Source organism: Carettochelys insculpta, chromosome 1, assembly GCF_033958435.1.
Source record: "Carettochelys insculpta isolate YL-2023 chromosome 1, ASM3395843v1, whole genome shotgun sequence".
Classification (NCBI taxonomy): Eukaryota; Metazoa; Chordata; order Testudines; family Carettochelyidae; genus Carettochelys; species Carettochelys insculpta.
The window spans coordinates 3,347,381-3,369,978 of NC_134137.1; the positions used below are offsets into that span (position 1 = coordinate 3,347,381).

Consider the following 22,598-nt stretch of genomic DNA (forward strand, 5'->3'; position numbering starts at 1 on the left):
CAGTTATGGTGTCTTTAAGAAGTTTTCATGCAGCTTGAAGGTATTTCACTTTTGGTAGAGTATCTTTTGTTTTCGACAAACTTCCTCAGTGAAGTGTGTGTCCCCTTTGTAACATTACCTTCTTCCATGTTGTGATACAGTAGTACTTTTCCCATCACAGGGATGTTAACGTTGATTATATTATAGTAAGGGACAGAGTATGAGGGCTCTAGCTACCAGCAATTAGACGGTCCTTCACCACTTCACCACCCATCTTTTCACTGATCCTATTCTCAGACCCAGAACTATCATGGAAAACTTTATGTCCGTTTGTGAGTAAAGAGCCAGAGCAACCTGGTCCGAATCTGTTTTGTTCTTATCCCGTAGATGATGGGGTTTAGTGTGGGGGGCATCAAGAGATACAAGTTGGAAATGAGAACAGAGAACTGCAAGGCTTCACTCTTTCCAAATCGGTAAGTAAGGGAGATAAAAAGACCAGGGATATAGAAGGCTAAGATGGCACAGAGGTGGGAGCCACAAGTCTCAAAAGTTTTAAGCCGGGCATGCTTTGTGGGGAGTCTAAAGATGGCCCTGAGTATCAAGGTATAGGATAGGGCAATAAAAATCACATCCAGACCCATCACACAGAGTAGCAGAAAGAGTCCATAGTAACTACTGACACGAATGTCAGCACAGGCCAGGTTTACCACAGCTATGTGTGTGCAGTACGGCTCAGGGATGATGTTGGTTCTACAATATGGCCACTGCCTCGCCAGGAAGGGGTAGGGCAGGGCAAGCACACCACTGCGCAGCACCACGGCCAGGCAGAGCTTGGCCACCAGAGAGCTTGTCAGGATGGTGGAATATCGTAGTGGATGGCAGATGGCCACATAGCGATCAAACCCCATGGCCACGAAGATCCCAGACTCTACTAAGGAGAAGCAGTGAATGAAGTACATCTGCGCGAGGCAGGCACTGAAATCAATCTCTCTGCAATTTATCCAGAAGATTGCCAATGCTTTGGGCAGGGTGGAGGTGCACAGGACCAGGTCGGTGATGGCCAGCATGCAGAGGAAATAGTACATGGGCCCATGCAGACTTCGCTCTCTCGTCACAATGCTCAGGATGGTGAAGTTGCCCAAGATGGCTATGATGTACATGGTGCAGAAAGGGATGGAGATCCAGACATGGGCATCCTCCAGGCCGGGAATGCCCAGCAGGATGAAGGTGGAGGGGTTGGTGAAGTTGTTTATGTTGGTATCCGACATGGAGCAGGGAGAAGGTGTCCAGCTCTGAGGCAGACGTATGTCACCTCTATGCTCCCCTGACTTCCTGAAAGGTGATTGTCACAGCAGATATCCCTGGAGGGAGAGACAATATTAATGTGCTTCACCACATGCACTACTCGAGGCTATTCTCCTGCGTGAAGCAGATTGCTCGCTCTCTACACATGAGAAAATCTGATTTTGATGATTCAGAGAAATGAATAACAATGATCCTTCTAATATCAACTCCATGTTTTATGCTGCTCTATGAGCTTGTATACACTAGCTCCCTGCTTCGGAGGGAGCATAGTAAGTAGGGTGTTGGGAGATTATGAATGAAGTGCTGTGCTGCATATGCAGAACTTCATTAAGCAAATTCCACCCACGGCAACTTCGAAGTGGTAAACTTTGAAGAGCAGGCTCACATCTACCCACCGCTCACCTGCCAGTACTGCAAAGTACCCCGGGCACTTCGAAGTACCGGCGGGCGAGCTGCAGCCAGACGTGAGCCGGCACTTAGAACTTTAACACTTCGAAGTTGCCGGGGTGAGGGGGGGGAATTTGCTTAATGAAGTTCTGCATATGCAGTGCAGCACTTCATTCATAAACTCCCAACCCCCTACTTACCATCCTGCCTTCAAAGTAGGGATCTAGTGTTCACAAGCCCTATGTGTCTGTAATTTCCTATGTGTTGTGATGTCAATAGTCTTAATGGGCACCAGGAGGAAATACAAGTGTGGATACTGCTTATCTATGGTTGTTCTTAAGGCACACTACAGAGTCCGGGCTGTAGCGTGTTCCCTGTTCACCTGTAGAGAATCTGAGACTCGGGAAATATCAAACCTTTGCAAAGGTCTGTGCCAGGGGGAATCATCCCAGGTGGAACAAAATTTAGGCAAAAGACTCGGGTGTTCATTGTAGCAGCTCACTGGAAACAGCTGGGCATTCAGAATATATGTAGATGGACTGAAAAGTCAGGTTATGTTTACTTTGGAGAAGAGAAGAATATGGGCATAAGATAGAGGATAACAAAATGAAGGATGGAACTGATTACGTTCAAATGGACAAACAAAGAACAGGTGCCAAACAGCAATAGGCAAACACACTTAGTGCTTCGAAAGGACAGGTTTTGCACAGCTGAAGAAACTTCTTTGCCCGACTGATTGGGCAAAATTTGTGAGAAAATGGGAACACAAATGAGTTCTTTAAGAAACATTTATGAGACAGCTAAAAGCCAGTATTCCACCAACACAAAAGTAGATAACTTTGAACAAAGAATATGCTGCAGTGGCAAAGTAGAGACAACAGTCAGGCAACAGCAGAAAGAGAATTTAGTGTTAAACAGAAGTTATTAAAAATAAATGAAAGTTAACAAATTTGGCAAGGGTAGGAAACAATTTAAAACCTGTTATGACATAAGTTAAAAAATCAAGGAATAAAATTAATGTCAATCAGTCTTTGATATGGTGTATGGAAAATTGGTCTTGTCACATAAATCAGATTTCTTCCATTGATAGGAGTACATTTTGGTGTGATTGTTGGAACTTTGCAGGTAAAATAGACTTTAATTTCTCTGAGCTATCTGATTAAATAGGGAAAACTTACAGACATAAGATTGAGCACTCTCAATTAGCAGCAGAGAACATGTAAAATGGATTGAAATCTGGTAACTCACGGATCTAGACAGCAGATGGACCATTGACAGCCAATGGAGCTGTTTCTATTGGATTCCTACAGAGATCACTTATTTCAAAAAACTGTGTCCACACAAAGGCTGCATTTACACAAGCAAGTTCTTTCAGAAGATTTTTCAAAAGAAGGGGGCTCTTTCGAAAGAGCCATAGAGCGTCTACACACAAAAGGCATTCTTTCAAAAGTAAATCGAAAGACTGTGGTGCGCCTTTCAAAATCGTTCTTCCTTTCCCATTTCAGGAAGAATGCCTCCTTCCAAAAGCTTCTTTTGAAAGAAAATGTGTGTAGATGCTCTGCAAGGCCCTTCTTTCGAAAGAGCAGTCTTTTGAAAGAGCAGGGACTGTGTGGACACTCCCTTTTGAAAGAGCAGGGACTGTGTGGACACTCCCTTTTGAAAGAGCAGATCACTCTTTGGATCTGCCTTTTTGTATATGGATGCACTCTTTTGAAAGAAGTTCTTTTGGAACAGCTCTGTAGTGCAGACACAGCCAAAAAATCATGGCTCAGAAGAGTGTTCTGCTCTTTTGAAACAGAGCATCCACACAGTCCCCCACTCTCTAGAAAGAACAGGTCAGGGATCGAAAAAAAACAGGTGCCAGGAGGACTGCTCCTTTGAAAGAAGGGCCTTGAGGAGCATCTCCACATGCTTTCTTTTGAAATAAGCATTTGAAAGAAGGAGCTTTTCTTGAGACAGGAGTGGAGGAGCGCTTTTCAAAGGAGCACGACAGTCTTTCAATTTACTTTTGAAAGAACACTTTTTGTGTGTAGATGCTCAGCGGGATCTTTCAAAAGAACTTGCTAGTGTAGATGCAGCCCCCGATTCTATCAAAAAAAGAAGTATATCAGGCATTTATATTTATCACGTCTTATAACACGCACACAAGGGAACATTCAATTGCATTTATATTCTGAACATAGAATGCTGATAAAAGGAAATTATTTACATAATATCAATTTTGCCTGTGACATTTCTTGCCACAGACATTAACTGGAGCAAACAGTTTAATAAGCTGAATGGCATTCACAAATGGATAGTATATTGTTGGTGATTTTGGTGGATTGTGTTTTGCTAAATCTATCTGACAACCTGAAGTTTAAAAAAAAATAATTTTCAGTATGTTTGTTTGCTGAACTTTAGGTGCTTGGACTGAAATTTCCCATTTAGGGTGTCTTCTTCAGGCTGATTTTTTTTTTTGAAAGTTTCAGGCATATCAGTTCATCCAACTTTCAGTAGGAAGCTAGGGGAGAAGGTGTCTTGCCTATGTCATAATGTTCCTAGAAACTTTCCGTAGGGAAGCCTCACACCGACCTCCTTTCCAGCAGATAAAAGTCAAGTAACAGCCCCTCTTTAAAACCCTGAGTGCTGAAACGGAAAAGTGGATGGTGAAGCCTCTGTGCGTGAACACAGAGCTGTATCCTGAACTCTTTACTCAATTCTCACTCCACAGGGAGTTTTGCCTCAGTAGGATCCGAATAAACTATGGGCCATGACCACAAAATATTGTCTTGTATTACACGTCTACCGGCATCTTTCGACCTAAAGTAACCATTTTGCAACTGAAATGCTGCTGCCTTGGGGCTGGAAGCAATCAGCCAACAGTGATATCTTGGCTGATAATCCTGGAATAAATCTGTTCCCCCTGGTGCAAGGGCTCCAGACAGCTTAGTAGCTGTGCAGAACAGAAAACATCATCCACTTACTCTGTGTCCCATCATACCTACGTAGCAGGGGCTTTGTCAAGCAGGTGAGCTCCTCACCAGGGCACAGTTATCTGTGAATTCTGTGTTAGGAATGACATTCCCAGGAATCCCGGTTGTGCAGCTGTATCGCACGTCTATCACCCCACAGCATCTGCAGCAGCATCCTACACTGTTAGCTGACGCTGGAGTGTCACTATTTATATTATAGCTCTGTGAAATCCCAGTGGGGTTCACTTCACCCCGGTGGGAGAAGCAGCATCTGAATGTCAATAGGCTGGAGAACAGAGCATTTTTCATTAGTGGCAAGCCAATGACTCTTGGCATATGAGTGATTTTTTGTATTTAAAAAGTTTTCCAACTAAACAGTAATTAAGTGACCTTCAAAAAGACAGATAAAGAACTTTTGGGCTCTGGGCTGAGTTAGGGAGCAATCGGCTTCTGTGTGCATTTGAGCATATTGGAAGAGTCTTGTTGACTAATAAGGAAAGTAGGGATAATACCAAGGTCTCCTTGGCAGCTTGTACCCTGTAAATGCTCAGGGGGTAAAGATAAATAGTAACGTACGGCTCTGCAGAAAGATAACACTGTATCACTTTCTGCAGGTATATGGAGCTGTCCCAAAGGGAGCCCAATAATAACTGTCATCACAGTAACTAAGCATCAGCATTCCATGAGGCATCTGTGAAACCTATTAAAGGAAAGTAACTATGAAAATATGTCCTTTACATGGACAGGTACTCTGAGGCCCAGACTTTGCCAAAACCCCACATCAATTGAGGAATAGGGTGACAGAAAGAACAAAGAGTCGTGACTTTGTTGCTGTAACCACGGTCCATTGTGCTAAGAGGGAAAAGGGTGTCCACTCTGGCAGGGACTGTTTGCTGGGTTTCAGTGAGAAGACAGCCTGGATGAGGGAGCTGGGTCCTTTCTCTTTTCTCTCAAGGTGAATCTGAGCTTTTCTGGAGCAGCTGGAGGTTGTGAGCTCCCTGCTCCTGAGGGCTTCGAACTCTCGATATCCTCCTTCCCTTCCACACAGAAACCTGCTGAACCATCACAGTTACTGCAGCCACTTTAGGACAGACATGTCCAACTCAAACCCTGCTGAGGTCTGCGCAGATGAAAATTGATAGCTTTCAGGGACTCCAAAGAAAACGTACTGTCATCAGAAACTTTTGATTATATTGGATTATGAGATACATCTATATCTATATCTATATCTATATCTATATCATAATCCAGTATCAGATTTTATCTAGTATCTAGTATCAGATTTTAGCTTAATAATTTATCTTATCATTACTTATATCTATCTATCTATCTATAAGTAATGGTAAGATAAGTTATTAAGCTAAAATCTGATACTAGCCTTTCAGTCTCGGGCATGCATATACACAGACCCTTCCCTTGAGGGGAATCCAATGATTGCCTTCCTTGGGATCCAGATTAAAACTCACACTGTACAGGGGGGATGAAAATTCCAGGACCAAACCCCAAATATAAAATAACCCAATCACATCTGACTAAATATTTCCTTTCTATTTCCATATCTGTATGCCCAGCTCTCCTTGTGGCCTCACTATTTACTGAATTCCTTAACCCTGCTCAGGATGGAAATCTGTGTCTTTCTCCTCTGGTCACACACAAGACTCATTAGGAGGTGACTGCTTCAATTCAAAAAGCCCGCTTTCTCTTCCCGATGGCTCACCTGGCTGCTTGCAAACAGAGAAGCCACCCTATCTGGATTTAACTTGTCACCAGCATTCCTTCATGACACAAGGATACATAGCTGGCACAGAGCAGCATGTCCCAAGGAGACGGAAACCAACAGGACAAATCCAAATACTCATGAAAAGGAAGAGATCCTGCAACCTGACACTGTGTTACCTGGGGCCAAAGGACAGAAAATATCACCAATGAGCCACCAGGCTTCAGAAGGTCCCTAAGAGCTGCTAGGGGTTCACAATCCGTTACACTTGCACATGATTCTGTTATTGGTTCCATGTGGTGTTTTTAATGAATGTTATCTTCATCCATAGTGCAAAGAAGTGGACGAAGGAAGTGAAATATGTTAAACGCTCTCTCCTCGTTGTTAATGTTTGGGTTATTTCAATTGGAAGCACATAGATCTTGTTAATATGGGGCCTGGCTGTGCTCGTGTGAATAGAGCAGCAGAACTGTAGCCAGAGGGAATGGAAGGGGACTGTTGGCTCCTCCCTAAAGGTTAGTGAGTATTTTTGTTTGGTCCTTGCCAGTCTGGGGTTGATGTAACCAGAACAGGGCAGTGCTAAGGGGAGAACAGGGACTCGGGATGACCTGGGATCAGAGCTGTGATGGCCAGAGCCAGAGGGCTAGAGATGCGTCCCTGGGAAGTGCAGATAGAGTAATAGCACTGTTGGAGCTGGGTCTGGAACCAGGTGCAGTGAGCAGCTGGCAAAGTGAGGGGGACCCTGGATAGTGGCCCCAGTACAGGGACAGGGAACCAGGCAATGGGGATGGCGGGCCACATGTGGAGGGAGATCCCTCCAGGAGAGCTGACACAGATGAGAAGGTCCTGGACACTCCTGTTACCACTGCCAGAGCCCCATGGTGATTCTGCACCACAGCTGGGGCCTGGGCAGGTGCTGCAAGGAGAGAGGGATGGAGGGTGAGCTGCTCTCACTTTCCAGCGGTGGGTGTTTGCGGTGTCCTCATGCCTCAAAGCAGGTGACGTGTTTTCTTTAAGCTTTCCCTTTTTATACATTTCAGAAGTTTGCTGTTTATTGAATTCTACTTGTCTGCACTATTTGCAGTGGTCAGAGGGTCAGTGAGAAGAGACCACCCTCGTGTGTGGACACCATCACCCTGCCCTATGAGACACAACAAGGGTGGGTTAAACCCTCAGGAATCCTGTGTCTCTCCTTTCCAGGACAACAAAAGGGGAACCCACAGGTTCAGGCTGGCCTCTGATTAAAGGGCGTGGGAGCAGGGCACAGAACCTTTCGATAGCTAATTTCACCAGGGCGGTTTATAAGTCCGAAAATTTCCTGCAGAACAGACAATCAGTCCTGTGGCACATTAGAGCCTAACACATTAATTAGGTTATCAAAACAAAAAGCAGTCAAGTAGCACTTTAAAGACTAGCAAAATGGTTTATTAGGTGAGCTTTCGTGGGACAGACCCACTTCTTCAGCCCATAGCCAGACCAGAACAGACTCAATATTTAAGACACAGAGAACCAAAAACAGTAAGCTGTGTCTTAAATATTGAGTCTGTTCTGGTCTGGATATGGTCTGAAGAAGTGGGTCTGTCCCACGAAAGCTCACCTAATAAACTATTTTGCTTGTCTTTAAAGTGCTACTTGACTGCTTTTTGTTTTGACAGTGTACAGACTAGCACAGCTTCCTCTCTGTTACTATTAATTAGGTTGTGAGTGTTTTTGAGTAAAACACACTTTTGCAAGTGAACTCACCCCACAGAAGAGATCACCTGCTTGCACATGTGAGGAATTCCTCAAAGGCCAGGCCTCACTTTTCTCTTCCAAGGTGAAACTTTTAACCTTTGAAAGTTTCACTCTTTTGAAATACTTGTGGCTCCTCAGATTTCCGCAGCTGTGTGTAGTATCCTGCCCTATTCATCAGACTGCAGCTATGTCTTCACTACAGACCCAACAGTGTCACAGCTCTGCCCTATAATTTCTGTCATTCATCAGCTGTAAGACAGTTGGGGGGAGCTCTCGTGGATTCTTTAAACTACATTTCCCCAATGAGCTTCTCCTACGGACCTAGGGCTCTCCACACCTGCACTTTTCTCGGCCATTCGGGAAGATATTATCACACATTTTCAATATAAAAACATAGTGACAAAAGTGCCAGTGTAGACAAAACCTAAATTACATCATAATAATACCATTCACTGTCATCCTTCCTGCAATGTGTAGGATTGCAATATTCAGCTGGATTGCTTTCTGCCCCAACCCAGCTACTGTCATACAGAGATCTCTAAGCTCTGTTTGAATCTCTTCCCAGAGTCTGCTGCAATACCTGAGATATTCAACTCCATGGGGCTTTCATAGGACTCTGCAGGACTGTGGGTGGACACGGGGTGTCTGGGGCAGAGGTCGTGCCTTTGAGTCTCCAGCAGCTGCGCTTTTTCAGGCGGACAGAAGCACTGGTCCTCACCCACCATTCAACTCTCACTGTTGGCTCCTAGCAGCTGTTGTGCATTACAGCGATGCCATCCCCCGGGCAGCTGCGTCAGCTCGCAGGCGAAACAGTGAGGGGGGTCTGGTCTGTCTCACATACCGACCTTATGGAGGGACTTGTTCCTTCTCCCTTCTAACGCACAGTCTCAACAGCGGACCTGGAGGTGTGTTGCTGCAAATCAACAACTCCTGTGAAGGTGGAGGAAGACACCCCACTGCCTTGTGGGTTATCCTGGGAAGGATCAAGGCTAAAGGAGTAAACCCTGACAAAAAATCCAGAGGGGAGTCCAAAGGCAGTTCTGTGTCAACTTCTGGCACTGTCTTGGCAACTCCTGCAGCTGAGCTGGTACCAAACATAGAGGTTATCCTTTCCTTTGGACTATACCAGTAAAGCTGAGAGCGGGGGCCTGGCGTCTGGACAGCCCAGGGTCTCCATAAAAATTGCCCTGGCTCATGCCTGGAGAGGTACTCCAGCATCGCTAAACAGTGTTGAACCAACACAGGAGGTAACAGATTCCGGTTATAAACTCTTGCTCGATTGGCATAGAGAACGAGCGGCAGGGGTTGCTTCCAACGGTGGGAGAGATCATTGCATCTCATTGGACAGTCACTGCCCGCCTCAAGCTTGGCAGCCCCCAGACAGAAGGGTACTGTCTCACCACAGTTCACTTGCCTCCCTGGGTGCATGAGGCTTAAGGTTCCCAAACCTCACAAGTGACTGAAATGAGCACCAGACAAACCAACAAGAAAATTATTAAGAAAAAGAAGTCATCAAAGTTTCAAGCTTGCTTGTTGGAATGTATGAACCATGTTGATTGGTTTGACTGAAGATCTTCAGGACATCAGCGACAGCCAAAAGACAGCCATCATCAATGAGGAACTGAAGAGGCTCGAAATTGACATAGCCACTTTGCAGGAGACGTGACTCGCAGCTTCGGGATCCCTAAAGTAAAAGGACTACACCTTTTTCTGGCAGGACAAAGCCCAAGAAGAATCCGGGGAGCACAGTGTTGGCTTTGCCATCAGAAACACCCTTCTGCAAATGATGGAACTAGTCACAGGAGGATCAGAAAGACTCCTTCAGGTCAAATTTCAAACCTGCGCCGGTCCCATCCACCTGATCAGCACTTACTCCAACCTTGAACGCCACACCGGAAGCAAAGGACAAGTTCTATGACGAATTCAGTGCTGCCATAGTGCAAATACCTACTTGTGAACAATTGTACCTTTTGGGTGACTTCAATACAAGAGTTGGAGCCAATCATGATTCACGGCCCTCTTGCCTAGGTCACTTCGGTGTGGGAAAAATGGATGACAATAGACAGCGTCTCCTTGAACTTTGCACATACCACAATCTGTGCATCACAAACACATTTTTCCAAACCAAGCCACAGCACAGAGTGTCATGGAGACACCCACGCTCGAAACACTGGCACCAATTAGACTTGGTCAACACCAGAGGCGACAACCTCAAAAACGTCCTCCTGATATGCAGCTACCATAGTGTCGACTGCAATACAGATCATTTTCTAGTCTGCTCCAAGCTCAAGCTGAGACCCAAGAAGTTGCACCATTCTAAACCAACTGGAAGGCCCCACATTGATGCCAGAAAGAAGGCAAACTCAGAAAAAGCTGAAATGTTCAGATAGACCTTTGAGGAGAATCTGCGCAGCAGCCCTGGGGGTGCTGGTGAGCCATCCAGATGGCAGCATCTGAGGGATACAATTTACAATACGGCCTTGTCAGTCTTTGGAAGAAAAGCTGGAAACACAAACAACTGGTTTGAAGCTAACTCCAATGAGATGATTTCAGTCATCGAAAAGAAGTGCTTTGCACTTCTGGAGTATAAACGCTCACCGAGCCAGAGTACCCAGCAGGCACTCAGAGTAGTCAGAAAAATAGTACAGCAAGCAGCCAGGTGCTGTGCCAACAACTACTGGCGTAAGCTATGCAGCAATACCCAGACCTGTGCTGACTCTGGTAATCTCAGGGGAATGTACAAGGGCATAAAGAAGGCAATGGGACCCATCCAGAACAAGACAGCACCTCTGAAATCCAAATCTGGTGAAGTCATCACTGATAAAGCCAAACAGAAGGAGAGATGGGTCGAGCACTACTCTGAACTGTACTCATGCGAGAACCCTGTGGTCAATACAGCCCTCAAAGCTGTCAAGCTCCTGTCAGTCATGGATGAGCTGAACAAGGAACCAACAGGTGTAGAATTGAAGAGAGCCATCGACAGCATTGCAGTAGGAAAGGCCCCAGGTCAGGATGGTATACCACCAGAGGTAATCAAGTGTGCCTTGGACACCCTCCTGGAACCCCTACATGAGCTGCTGTGCCTGTGCTGGAGAAAGGGTGAGGTTTCACAGGATATGCGGGGTGCCAACATTGTAACATTGCATAAGAACAAAGGAGACAGAAGTGACTGCAACAATGAACGTGGAATCTCCCTCCTAAGTATCACTGGTAAATTGTTCACTTGTGTCATCCTCGGCAGACGCCAGAAGCTCGCTGAGAGGGTGTGTTCTGAATCCCAGGCTACGTCTACACTAGCCGGCTACTTCGAAGTAGCCAGCACAACGTCGAAATAGCACGCGTCGCGTCTACACATGCCGTGTACTATTTCGATGTTTAAATAGATGTTAAACAGCGAGATGTCAAAATTGCTATTCCCATCAGAAGATGGGAATAGCGCCATACTTCAACGTTGAACGTCGAAGTAGGGTGTGTGTAGACGATCCGCGTCCCGCTACTTCGAAATAGCGGGGTCCTCCATGGCAGCAACCATCTGAGGGGTTGAGATGCTCTGTCCAGCCCCTGCAGAGCTCTATGATCTCTGCACCCAGCAGTTCTTAAAGCTGCAAGGACCCCCCGTTGCAGGAAGCTGACAGCGTGCACGCAGCAGCTGTGCCACGAGGTGTCCCTGCACAGCCCAGAGGGACACCGTAGCTGTGTCTACACGTGCACGCTACTTCGAAGTAGCGGCACTAACTTAGAAATAGTGCCCGTCGCAGCTACACGCGTCGGGCGCTATTTCGAAGTTAACTTCGACGTTAGGCGGCGAGACGTCGAAGTCGCTAACCTCATGAGGGGATCGGAATAGCTCCCTACTTCGACGTTCAACGTCGAAGTAGGGACCGTGTAGACGATCCGCGTCCCTCAACGTCGAAATTGTGGGGTCCTCCATGGCAGCCATCAGCTGGGGGGTTGAGAGACGCTGTCTCTCCAGCCCCTGCGGGGCTCTATGGTCACCGTGTGCAGCAGCCCTTAGCCCAGGGCTTCTGGCTGCTGCTGCTGCAGCGGGGGATTCATGCTGCATGCACGGGGTCTGCAACTCGTTGTCGGCTCTGTTTATCTTGTGCTGTTTAGTGCAAGTGTGTCTGGGAGGGGCCCTTTAAGGGAGCGGCTGGCTGTTGAGTCCGCCCTGTGACCCTGTCTGCAGCTGTGCCTGGCACCCTTATTTCAATGTGTGCTACTGTGGCATGTAGACGTTCCCTCGCTGAGCCTATTTCGATGTGGTGCTGCGCAACGTCGATGTTGAACATCGACGTTGCCAGCCCTGGAGGACGTGTAGATGTTATTCATCGAAATAGCCTATTTTGATGTCGCCACATCGAAATAGGCTACTTCGATGTAGGCTTCACGTGTAGACGTAGCCCATGGCAGTCAGCCAGCCTCCTGAGTGCCCCCAGAGCTCCCCCTCTGGGCCATCTCAGGGCTCCCAGGCCTACAGCCGGGGAGGTAGGAAGGGGGGCCCCTCCTGGACTGACCCTGAGCTCTGTGACCTGCTGGGTCTCTGGGGTGAGGAGGAGGTGCTGCACATCATAGGGAGCAAGCAGTGGAATGCAGAGGCATTCGCCTGGCTGGCCGAGGGCCTGGCTGCCTGGGGTCACCCTGCCCGCACTCCTGACCATGTCAAGAGCTAGGTCAAGGAGTTGACGCAGGGTTGTGCCTGGGCCTGGGACTTGGCCAGCTGGTCTGGGCCTGCCCCCGCCCCTTGCCTCTATTACCGGGAGCTCAGGGCTATCCTGGGCCCCTGGGGCACCTCCTCCTTGCCAGCCACCCTTGACACTATGGCCGATGAGCCCCAGCTGGCCTCGGAGCCAGGGTCAGGTCCGGAGGCCAGCCCTGCCCCCTCAGGACTAGAGCCGGGACCCTCCACACCAGTCACCGAGTGGTCCAGTGAGGAGGGGGGGGTGGTTCATGATGGCCATCCCATCCCACAGCTCCAGCCGGGTGTCTGCTAGATGTGCATCTCCTGATCCTGGCAGTGCACCATCAGGTACGAACCCCACAGGGCACAGACCTCCTGAGCATGGGGTGGGGGCATCACTTGACCGGGGGCCCCACACACCCCCACAACACCCCAGCCTGCCATGGCCTGGGCACACCATGACACAGGGATGGTGCCACAGCCACCAGTGCCCAGCAGCACCTCCACCCATGGACAGTGCCGTGCCCCACCCCCGGGGAAGGGAGAGGGGCGGAACACTGGAGGGGGCCACCCACAGGATCACTGCATGCACCAATGGCGGATGGATGAGGGGGGACATAGGCTCTTGGGAGGATGGGAGGTGGGCCAAGGGTCAAGGCTGGGTACTCACGGCCTCCCTTCCCACTTTCCCCCTATTTCTGCAGCCACACCATCCTTGGTCCCGGACAGCCCTCCAAGACCACCGGAGCACCAACTCCCGGGGTCACCGCCTGCCCCAGGACGGGCCCACCCCCACTGAGGACACCGCTGCACCACACGTGACCTCAAGGTGTCTGCGGCCCTCCGGCGTCAGGAGGACCTTATGGAGCGGAGGCTCCAATTCGAGGAGCGGGAGGCTGCCTGGCTCCAGGAGGCCTGGTGGGAATTTATGGCCACCTTCAACCGGGTGGCCAACACCTTTGAGAAGCTGGTGGCCCCTCTGCCTCCTCCCGATGTCCTCCGTGCTGCCCTCCCCACCGCCTCGCCTGCTGATGTCCTGCCTGCTGTCCCACCTGCTGTCCCGCCTGCTGCCCCATCCACCAGCTCCTCAGAGCAGGAGCCACCCAGGGCCGAGGACCCACCTCAGCCATACCTCCCCGTGCTCCCGGCCCTTAGCCGGCCTCGCCGGGGACCCTGGCTGAGAGGGGGACCAGCCAGCCGAACGTGGCGGGGTTCGCGCCCTTCCACCGCCACCCCAGAATGATGGGCCGATGTGTGGCCTGCCCACTTCTCCCCCCTGTACATAGCTGTCCCCACCCTGTATATAGTTATTTATAGTTGACCCCCCATAATAGTTTATTAGAGATGTCCTCAATTGTATATAGTTGTTATTTTCATTGAATCTGTTTTATTTACTAATATTATTTGCTGAAAAGAGGCAACATTTTTGTTCTTGTAAATAATGATAGTTTTATTTTTCCAAAAACCTGTGTCCCATGTGCTTTTGGTAAGGGTGAGGTGTGGGTGCTGGGGCGGGATGCAGGGATGGCCGGGAGGTCGCTCACTGGGCCCCCTGGTCAAAGTACTCCTTTAGGGTCTTGGTAGGCCTGGAGGCTCGGGGCGGTGGCTGGCTGGGGGTAAGCTGTTGTGGCCTCCTGTGCCCAGCCCTGTACGAAGGCCTTCCCCTTGCTTTCCATCAGGTTGTGGAGTGTGCAGCAGGCCCCCACAACCTGGGGGATGTTTGGGAGGCCCAGGTCTAGGCATGCCAGGAGACTACGCCAGCAGCCTATTAGGTGCCCGAAGGCTCGCTCGACCACTTGTTGGGCATGGTTGAGTCAGGCGTTGTAGCACTCCTGGCTATCAGAGAGGTGGCCTGTATAGGGTCGCACAAGCCAGGGCTGGAGGGGGTATGCCGCATCCCCCACAAGGCAGAGGGGTACGGTGGTGGTATCCTCCAGAGGGATCTCCCTCTGGGGGATATAGGTCCCCGCCTGCAGTCGGCGGCATAATCCCAAAATCTGGAAAACACGGGTGTTGTGGGTAGAGCTGGGCCAGCCCAGGTAGATGTCCTGGAAGTGGCCACGGCTGTTGACCATGGCCTGCAGAACCACAGAGTGGTAGCCCTTCCTGTTGATGTAGCGGCCACCACTGTGGTCTGGGGTGCGGATGGGGATGTGGGTCCCATCAAGGGCTCCAAAGTAGTTGGGGAATCCCATGGCGGCGAATCCCTCAACAGCCATATCCAGGTCCCCAACTCGGACGACCCTCTTCAGCAGCAGGGCACTGAATGCATGCACCACCTGTGGGGAGGGAACATGGGTGCTTGTGAGGGTTTGCAGAGTGTGACCCCCTCACCCAGGCCCCCTCACCCAAGCCCCCCTCCTTAGTCCCCATCGCCCAGGCCCCCCTTCTCAGGCCCCCCTCCTCGGCCCCCCCCACCTAGGTCCCACTCCCCAGGCCCCCCTCCTTGGCCCCCCTCACCCACGTCCCCCTCACCCATGCCCCCCTCCTCAGCCCCCCTCACCCAGGCCCCCCTCCCCAGCAGGGGGTTCAGCCCCAGGCTTCCTTACGTCCATGAGGACAGTCCCGACTGAGGCCTTTCCCACTCCAAACTGCTGTCCCATGGAGTGGTAGCAGTCTGGAGTGGCCAGCTTCCAGGCAGCTATTGTGACCCTCTTCTTGACGGGGAGGGTGTGCCGCATCTGGGGGTCGTGGTGCCTGAGTGCGGGGGTGAGCCAATGGCAGAGCTCCATGAAGGTCTGCCAGCTCATGTGGAAGTTCCGCAGCCACTGGTCATCATTCTATTCCCCCATAACCGGGTGCTCCCACCACTCGGTGCTGGAGGGGTAGCTCCAGAGTCGGTGGGGCACCTGGAAGGGGAGGGTGAGGAGGGCCTGATGGTCAGGGACATCTCCTGGTGCTCCTGGAGAGGGCTCCCATTCCAGAAGCTGCTGGGTGGCTGCCCAGGCAGCATCTCGAAGGGCGCCTGCTCTGCGGAAGGCAGCTTGTAGGGCTTCCAGCTGCTGCTGGATGTCCATGTCTGCCGGCTTGAGGTCTGCGAGGCTTGTATCACCAATGCAGGGCTGCTCGTGCAGTGCAGGCCGAGTGTGTCTGGGACGGGCCCTTTAAGGGAGTGGCTTGCAGCTGCCCTGGAAGGGCTAGTGTGCTCTGTGACCCAGTCCGTGGGCTTTCCTGGCCCCTTACTTCACAAGAGGGGGCTTGTGTGTGTGGACGCTCCATGTTTCCTTCCAGGGCGGCTCTTTTCGATGTTCCCCAGCACTATTTCAAAGATGAACATCGACGTTGCCAGCCCTGGAGGATGTGTAGATGATAATGGTTGAAGTAGCCTATTTCAATGTTCTTACTTCGAAATAGGCTACTTCGACATTGTGTCCTAGTGTAGACGTAGCCCCAGTGTGGATTCCGTGCCAAGATATCTACCAATGACATGATCTGCTCCCTGAGGCAAATGCAGGAGAAATGCAGGGAGCAGAGGAAGCCACTTTATGTTGCCTTCATTGACCTGACCAAAGCTTTCGACTTGGTCAGTAGGGATGTACTGTTCAAATTGCCCATGAGACAAGCTGTCCACCACGGCTACTCAAGATGATCCAGTCTTTCCACGAAGACATGAGAGGAACCATCCAATATAATAGCACATCATCGGATGCCTTAAGCATCACAAGTGGCGTCAAACAAGGATGCGTCCTTGCTCTCATATTGTTCAGGATCTTCTCCGCACTCCTCCTGAAGCATGCCTTTGGATCCTCAACAGGGGGCATCTTTATGCACACAAGATCTGATGGGAAACTGTTTAATCTTTCAAGGCTGAAAGCTAAGTCTAAGGTGCAGGAAGCTCTCATTAGAGACATGCTGTTCGCAGACGACATTGCTGTAGTGACACACACAGAAGGCCAGCTTCAAAAACTGCTGGATCAGTTCTCCAAAGCATGCAAGGACTTCTGGCTTACCATCAGCCTAGAGAAGACAAATGTGTTTGGTCAGGACGTTGCTGAACCTCCATCAATCAGCACTGACAATTACACGCTAGAAGTTGTCCATGAGTTTACTTACCTCGGGTCCACCATCACCGACACCCTGTCACTGGAGTCTGAGCTAAACAGGAGGATTGTAAAAACAGCCACAACTCTTTTCAGACTCAGCAAGAGAGTGTGGAACAACAACAAGCTGTACACTCACACCAAAATGCAAGTCTACAGAGCCTGCATCCTCAGCACCCTCCTCTATGGCAGTGACTCTTGGACCTTGTATGCCTGCCAGGAAAAGAGGCTGAATGTCTTCCACTTATGCTGCCTCAGATGCATTCTTGGGATATCATGGAAGGACAGGGTGCCCAACACCGCCGTCCTCGAGAAAGCTGGAATTCCAACCATACACACCCTCCTCTGGCAGCGTTGTCTCTGCTGTCTTGGCCACGTCCACAGGATGAATGATGGAAGGATCCCAAAAGACATCCTGTACTGCGAGCTTGCTTCTGGCAAGAGACCTCCCGAACACCCCCAATTGTGTTACAAATACATCTATAAGAAGGACCTCAAGGAGGCAGGCATTGACCCAGAGTGTTGGGAAGAGCTGGCAGACGGCCGCAGCATCTGGAAGCAGGAACTACACAAGGGCATTCAGAAGGGCGAGATGAAGATCAGACAGCTGGCAGAGGAGAAGCGAGCCCATAGAAAGGACAGCAAGGACCTGCCAGACACCCACTACATATGCAGCAGATGTAGCAAGGACTGTCACTCTCGTGTGGTCCTCCACAGTCACAGTCAACGCTGCAAATGATGATCTTAAATGGACTTATGAAGGGCGCAATCCATAGTCTACACAGACTGAAGGATGCCTTGGACTGGAAAGGACTGTACACTTCTCCTTGTTGAACTGCATCAGATGTTTTTGGCCCAATCCTCCAATCTATCCTGTTCACTCTGGATCCTATCTCTACCCTCCAAAGTATCTACCTCTCCCGCTACCTTAGTGTCATCCACAAACTTGATGAGAATGAAATCCAGGTCATTAATAAAGATGTTGAACAACACCAGCCCCAGAACCGAGTCTTGAGGCACTACAATTGAAACCAACCGCCATACAGATATTGAGCCATTGACCACTACCCGTTAGGCCTGACCATCAAGCCAGATTTCTATCAGTCTTATAGTCCATGTATCTGATCCCTACTTCCTTAACTTAAGGGCAAGAATGTTGTGGGAGACTCTATCAAAAGATTTGCTGAAGTTGAGGTATATCTCCATATCCACAGAGCCAGTTACCTCATCATAGAAGCTAATCAGATTGGTTAGGCATGACTTGCCCTTAGTGAATCCATGTGGACTACTTTTGATCACGCTCCCCTCTTTCAAGTGCTCTAGAATGCATTCCTTTAAGATCCCCTCCATTATTGTCCCAGGGACTGAAGTAAGGATGACCAGTCTATAGTTCCCTAGATAACTCTCCTGATCTCCAACAGTCTTCAAAGATAATGGCCAAAGGCTCAGCAATGACATCTGCTTATTCTCTTAATAACCTTGTGTACATTTAACACAGACCCATGGATTTGTATAAATCTAGTTTTTCTAGTTAGCTCTTAATTTGTCCCTTCCCTAACAAAGGCTGCAATCCACCTTCCCACGCTGCATTGTTTAGCTCTGTAGTGGGGAGTTGTCCTTGTTCATGAAAACTGAGGCAAAAAAAGAATTGAGTACTTTGGCTTTTCTTACATAATCTGTAATTAGGTTATCTTTCTCATCCAGTAATGGACCCACACCTTTCTTGATAACCCTCTGATAGCATGCCTATAGATACTTTTCTTGTTCCCCTTCACACCCCTTGCCAGCTGCAGTTCTAACTGTGCTTTTGCTTTCCTGATTATTCCCTGGAATTCTCCAGCCATATAATTATACTCCTCCTTAGCCAACTGTGGGGCTTGATCCTGCTTGAAGCAGGGGGCTGGATTAGATGACCTCCTGAGGTCCCTTCCAGCCCTGTGATTCTGTGATTGTGTGAACTGTACATGTTTCCACTTCTTATACATGTCCTTTTTGAGTTTAAGCTCACCAAGGATTTCCCTGTTAAGCCAAGCTTGTTGCCTACCGTATTAACATTTCTTACTATGCAGCAGGATAGTTTGTTCCTGTTCCTTCAGTAAGATTTCTCTAAAATATTGCCAGTTATTCTGAACTCTTTTCCCCATCACATTCATTTCCCAAGGGATCCTGCCCATCAGTTCTCTCAAAGAGTCGAAGTCTGCTCTTTTGAAATCAAGGGTCTGCTCTTGCCTGTATCCTTAGTTCCTACATGGACAAGTTGGAAGAGGTAATAGTCTGCAGGTTTGATGATTTTAAGAAGAGATTCTGTACCATCCCATCTCCAGGATGGATCCGGTCTTCCTTCATCACAGCCCATTTTTCTCTGCCCTCTCCTCTTGTCTCCCCCAGTACCAGGGGTTGTCTTGGGAATCCATGAGAAGGAGGCACAGACTGCGCTCTGAAGAAAGGAGACATGTTTATAACTAAAGCAGAGTTTAAGGAAGAAAAAGAAAAACCGTAATGGAGAGTCCTGTGCTCCCAGCTGTATGTTTGGTGCAGCCACTGATCAGTGGCCTCTTTCCTCCACACCATTTTTATTACCCCAAACATGTGCTGTGCTATTTAGGGCCTGGGACATATTTCCAAAAGCCTGGGCGGGACTGTACATTGTCACTATCTCACAGCCACCTGGCAGAAGGAATAACGACATGTTTTTTTCCCTGGGGGTTATTCACTCTCTGCCCCCTGTGTGGTGTCACACAGTAATTGTATCTTGTCTGAATTTGACCGACCGGGTCTGCAGTGACAACGGTTTCTGTGTTTGTGAAGGGCCCAAAACAAGGGCCATGAACAGGTGTGAGGTCTCTCAAGGCTTCCACAACACAAATACTGTTTATCACAAACCAACAGAATAGTCTGTCCCAGTCATGGTCTAGACCCATCCCACTTTTCTCTGGCTACAGTCAATGTTCAGATCACTTCTTGTCAGCTACTAACTTGAGTACTGCTGTGCCCACACCCTGTGTTGGGCTTGAACAGGAGAATTCATTGAGTATCATTCCAGTGCTTAAAAACTCAGGAGCTCTACACAGAAAAATGCACCTCCCTCCACTGGTCAGGGAGCAGGCAGAGAGTCCAGAGAGTTTATTCTCCATGTTCGCAGCTAGCACATTAGATTTCAGTTCCACAGGGGAGGGACTGGAAGGAAATGAACCCAGAAGTGGAGAACAAATCGAAAGAAAGCATTAATCCCATCTCTAGCTGCCTGTGGAGCCCCCCTTATTCCCAAGCATCTGTGGGGGAGGGGCACCTCTCATCCAAAGGACAGGCCCCCAGCTTCTCTGTAACAAAACATCATTTGGTTGGTGTACCTTTATTACTTTTGTTCCCCGACGTGACCCCCATAACTGTGGTAGGTTGGCAGTTTCTGTGCAAGGGGAAGGGGATTCCCACAGCTCACACTGCACAGGTGTGCAGAGCTCAGGAACACGGGCTGGTTTGGAAAAGCTCAGATACACCTTGACAGGAAGGGGAAGGACCAGTCTCCCTCTTCCCGGCTGTCCTCTCCTTCCCATCCAACAAACATTCCCTGCCAGAATAGGTGTCAGGTTCCCTCTTGGCATGAAGCAGAGTGTGGTTATGGCAGGTAAGTCATGATGCCTTGTTCCCTCTATCACCCTGTTTCTCAGATGCTATGGTACTTTAACAAGTCTGGGCCTCAGTTGTCCTGTCTGTGTGCTGGAAAAAGGCCTGGACATTTTTCATGAAGCAAGCAGGAGGGTTTATTACACACAGTGCTGGTGGGGTGTCACTTCACGTATTAGGCTCAGTGATCACCATCAGACAATACTTACAACTGATTATATAGATTATTGATGGGCGGGGGGCAACTGCCCCATGGGTGTTACCCAAGCCTGGAGATGTCCTAGTAGCAAGACGAAATGAGCACAATAAGGCAATAGTCTAAAAAGGTTACAGGGTGTCCCTGCCCATTGCTTACAGAACATTTTATTTCTAACACAGGTGGTTTCCTTAACGAATTATTGAAACAAAGCAGACTTGCAATAACATCTGTGTGTCTAATTGGGTGGATGATGTGTCCACAACAATAACGATGGCACGTTCACACAGGTACATTGAGGTGCTTGTCTGGAAGCTTAAAGCAGAAGACACAATAACAGCATAAAGCAATGACACATTTTTTTTGAGTACCAGCCTGGGTAGGGGAGGAGAGGCCTCCATGTCCCAGTTCTCATATGCAGGGCCTCTCCTCAGAATGTGGTTGCTTGGGCACCTACACCAGACTTTAGGATTTGAATAGGGGGTCTTTAGCACAAACCATGGCCTCCCTCAGAAATTTTCACCTGATACAGTGTGAAGGATATTGTCATTGTTACTTTCCTTTAATAGCTTTGACAGATGCATCAGTGAAAGCTGATACACACTGAAGTGATAGTGACTGTGGTCCCTTAGGGGCAGACCCATGTAGCTGCAGAAAGTGGTTTTGAGTCCCATAAGTTATATTTCTCCACATCGATATATTACTGTTTACCTATAGCCCCTGGGCATTTACAGGGTACAAGAGCCCCATGGAGACCTAGGTTTTGTCTCTATTTTTCTTGGTGATCAACAATAAAATTTACAATATTTGCAAAGGCATAAAAAAGCCAATTTATCCTTAATTTAGCACAGAGCCTAAGAGGTCTCATCTCCCTTTGGGAAAGTCCCATAAGTGTTTACTTCTGAAGCTCAATAAATACAAAAAAACACTCATATGGAAATAGTCATTGGCTAGTTACTGACTAGAGAGTTTCTGTTCTCCAGATTATTTATATTTAGATGCTGCTTCTCCCACAGGGGTGAAGTGAACCCACTGGGACTTCGCAGGACTATAATATAAATAACACACACTCCAATGTCAGCTAACAGAGTAGGATGCTGCTGCAGATGCTATGGGGCTGCCTGAGGGGGATTTCCAGGGAAGTCACTTCCAGCTCAGAATTTCCTTTGCTGAGGAGTTCATCTGCTTGATAAACCCACTGCTGCATTTGAAGGATGAGACAGAGAGTAAGTGTATCATCTTTTCCGATATGCATAGCTACGAAACACTTGTGAGGCCTTGAGCCAGGTGGATGAGTTTTATTCTAGCATTATCACCTCTAGCCCCAAGGAAGCAGCACTTTAGTTGCAAAATGGTTACTTTAGCATAAAAGATGCCAGTAGATGTAGAAGATAATATTCTATGGTCTCGGTCCACAGTTATTTAGATCCTATTGAGGCAAAATACCCTTTGGAGTACGAATGGGGTAAACAGTTCTAGAGTCAGCTGTGTGTTAATGCACAGAGAATGTCACCATCTCATCCTGCATTCCAGCATTCTGGCCTTCAGAGGGAGGCTGTTACTTGACTTTTGTGTGCTGGAAAGCAGGAAGGTTCTTGGGTTCCCCTCTGGAACACTTCTGAGAATTTGACAGTGTGGGAAATATATCTTCTCCCCTAGCTTCCTTCCAGAAGCTGGATGAACTGATATGCCTGAAATTTACAAAAACAAATCAGCCCAAAGCATACTCCCCACACGGGAAATTTCAGTCCAACCACCTGAAATTCAGCAAACAAACATACTGAAAGTGATTTTTCTCAACTTCAGATTGTGAGATAGTTTATTTAAATAAGATGTACCAGGATCACCAACAATATCCTATTAATTTCTGAATCCCATTCAACTAAGCCTCAGTCTTCACAGAGAAGGTCAGCTCCCACTAGGCTATGCAGTATGGGATGGAGGTGGGTAGCCCTCGGTGGGTAAAGAACAGGTTAACAACTAT

The 22,598-nt window shown here is 48.7% G+C and overlaps 1 protein-coding gene across 1 annotated transcript; it reads right to left on the minus strand.

Moving 5' to 3' along the window:
* Positions 1 to 299: 299 nt before the first annotated feature.
* LOC142002027 (olfactory receptor 52B2-like) lies at positions 300 to 1,247 on the minus strand. The gene has a single exon (XM_074977807.1). The coding sequence runs from the start codon at positions 1,245 to 1,247 to the stop codon at positions 300 to 302; it is 948 nt and encodes a 315-aa protein (XP_074833908.1).
* Positions 1,248 to 22,598: the final 21,351 nt, after the last annotated feature.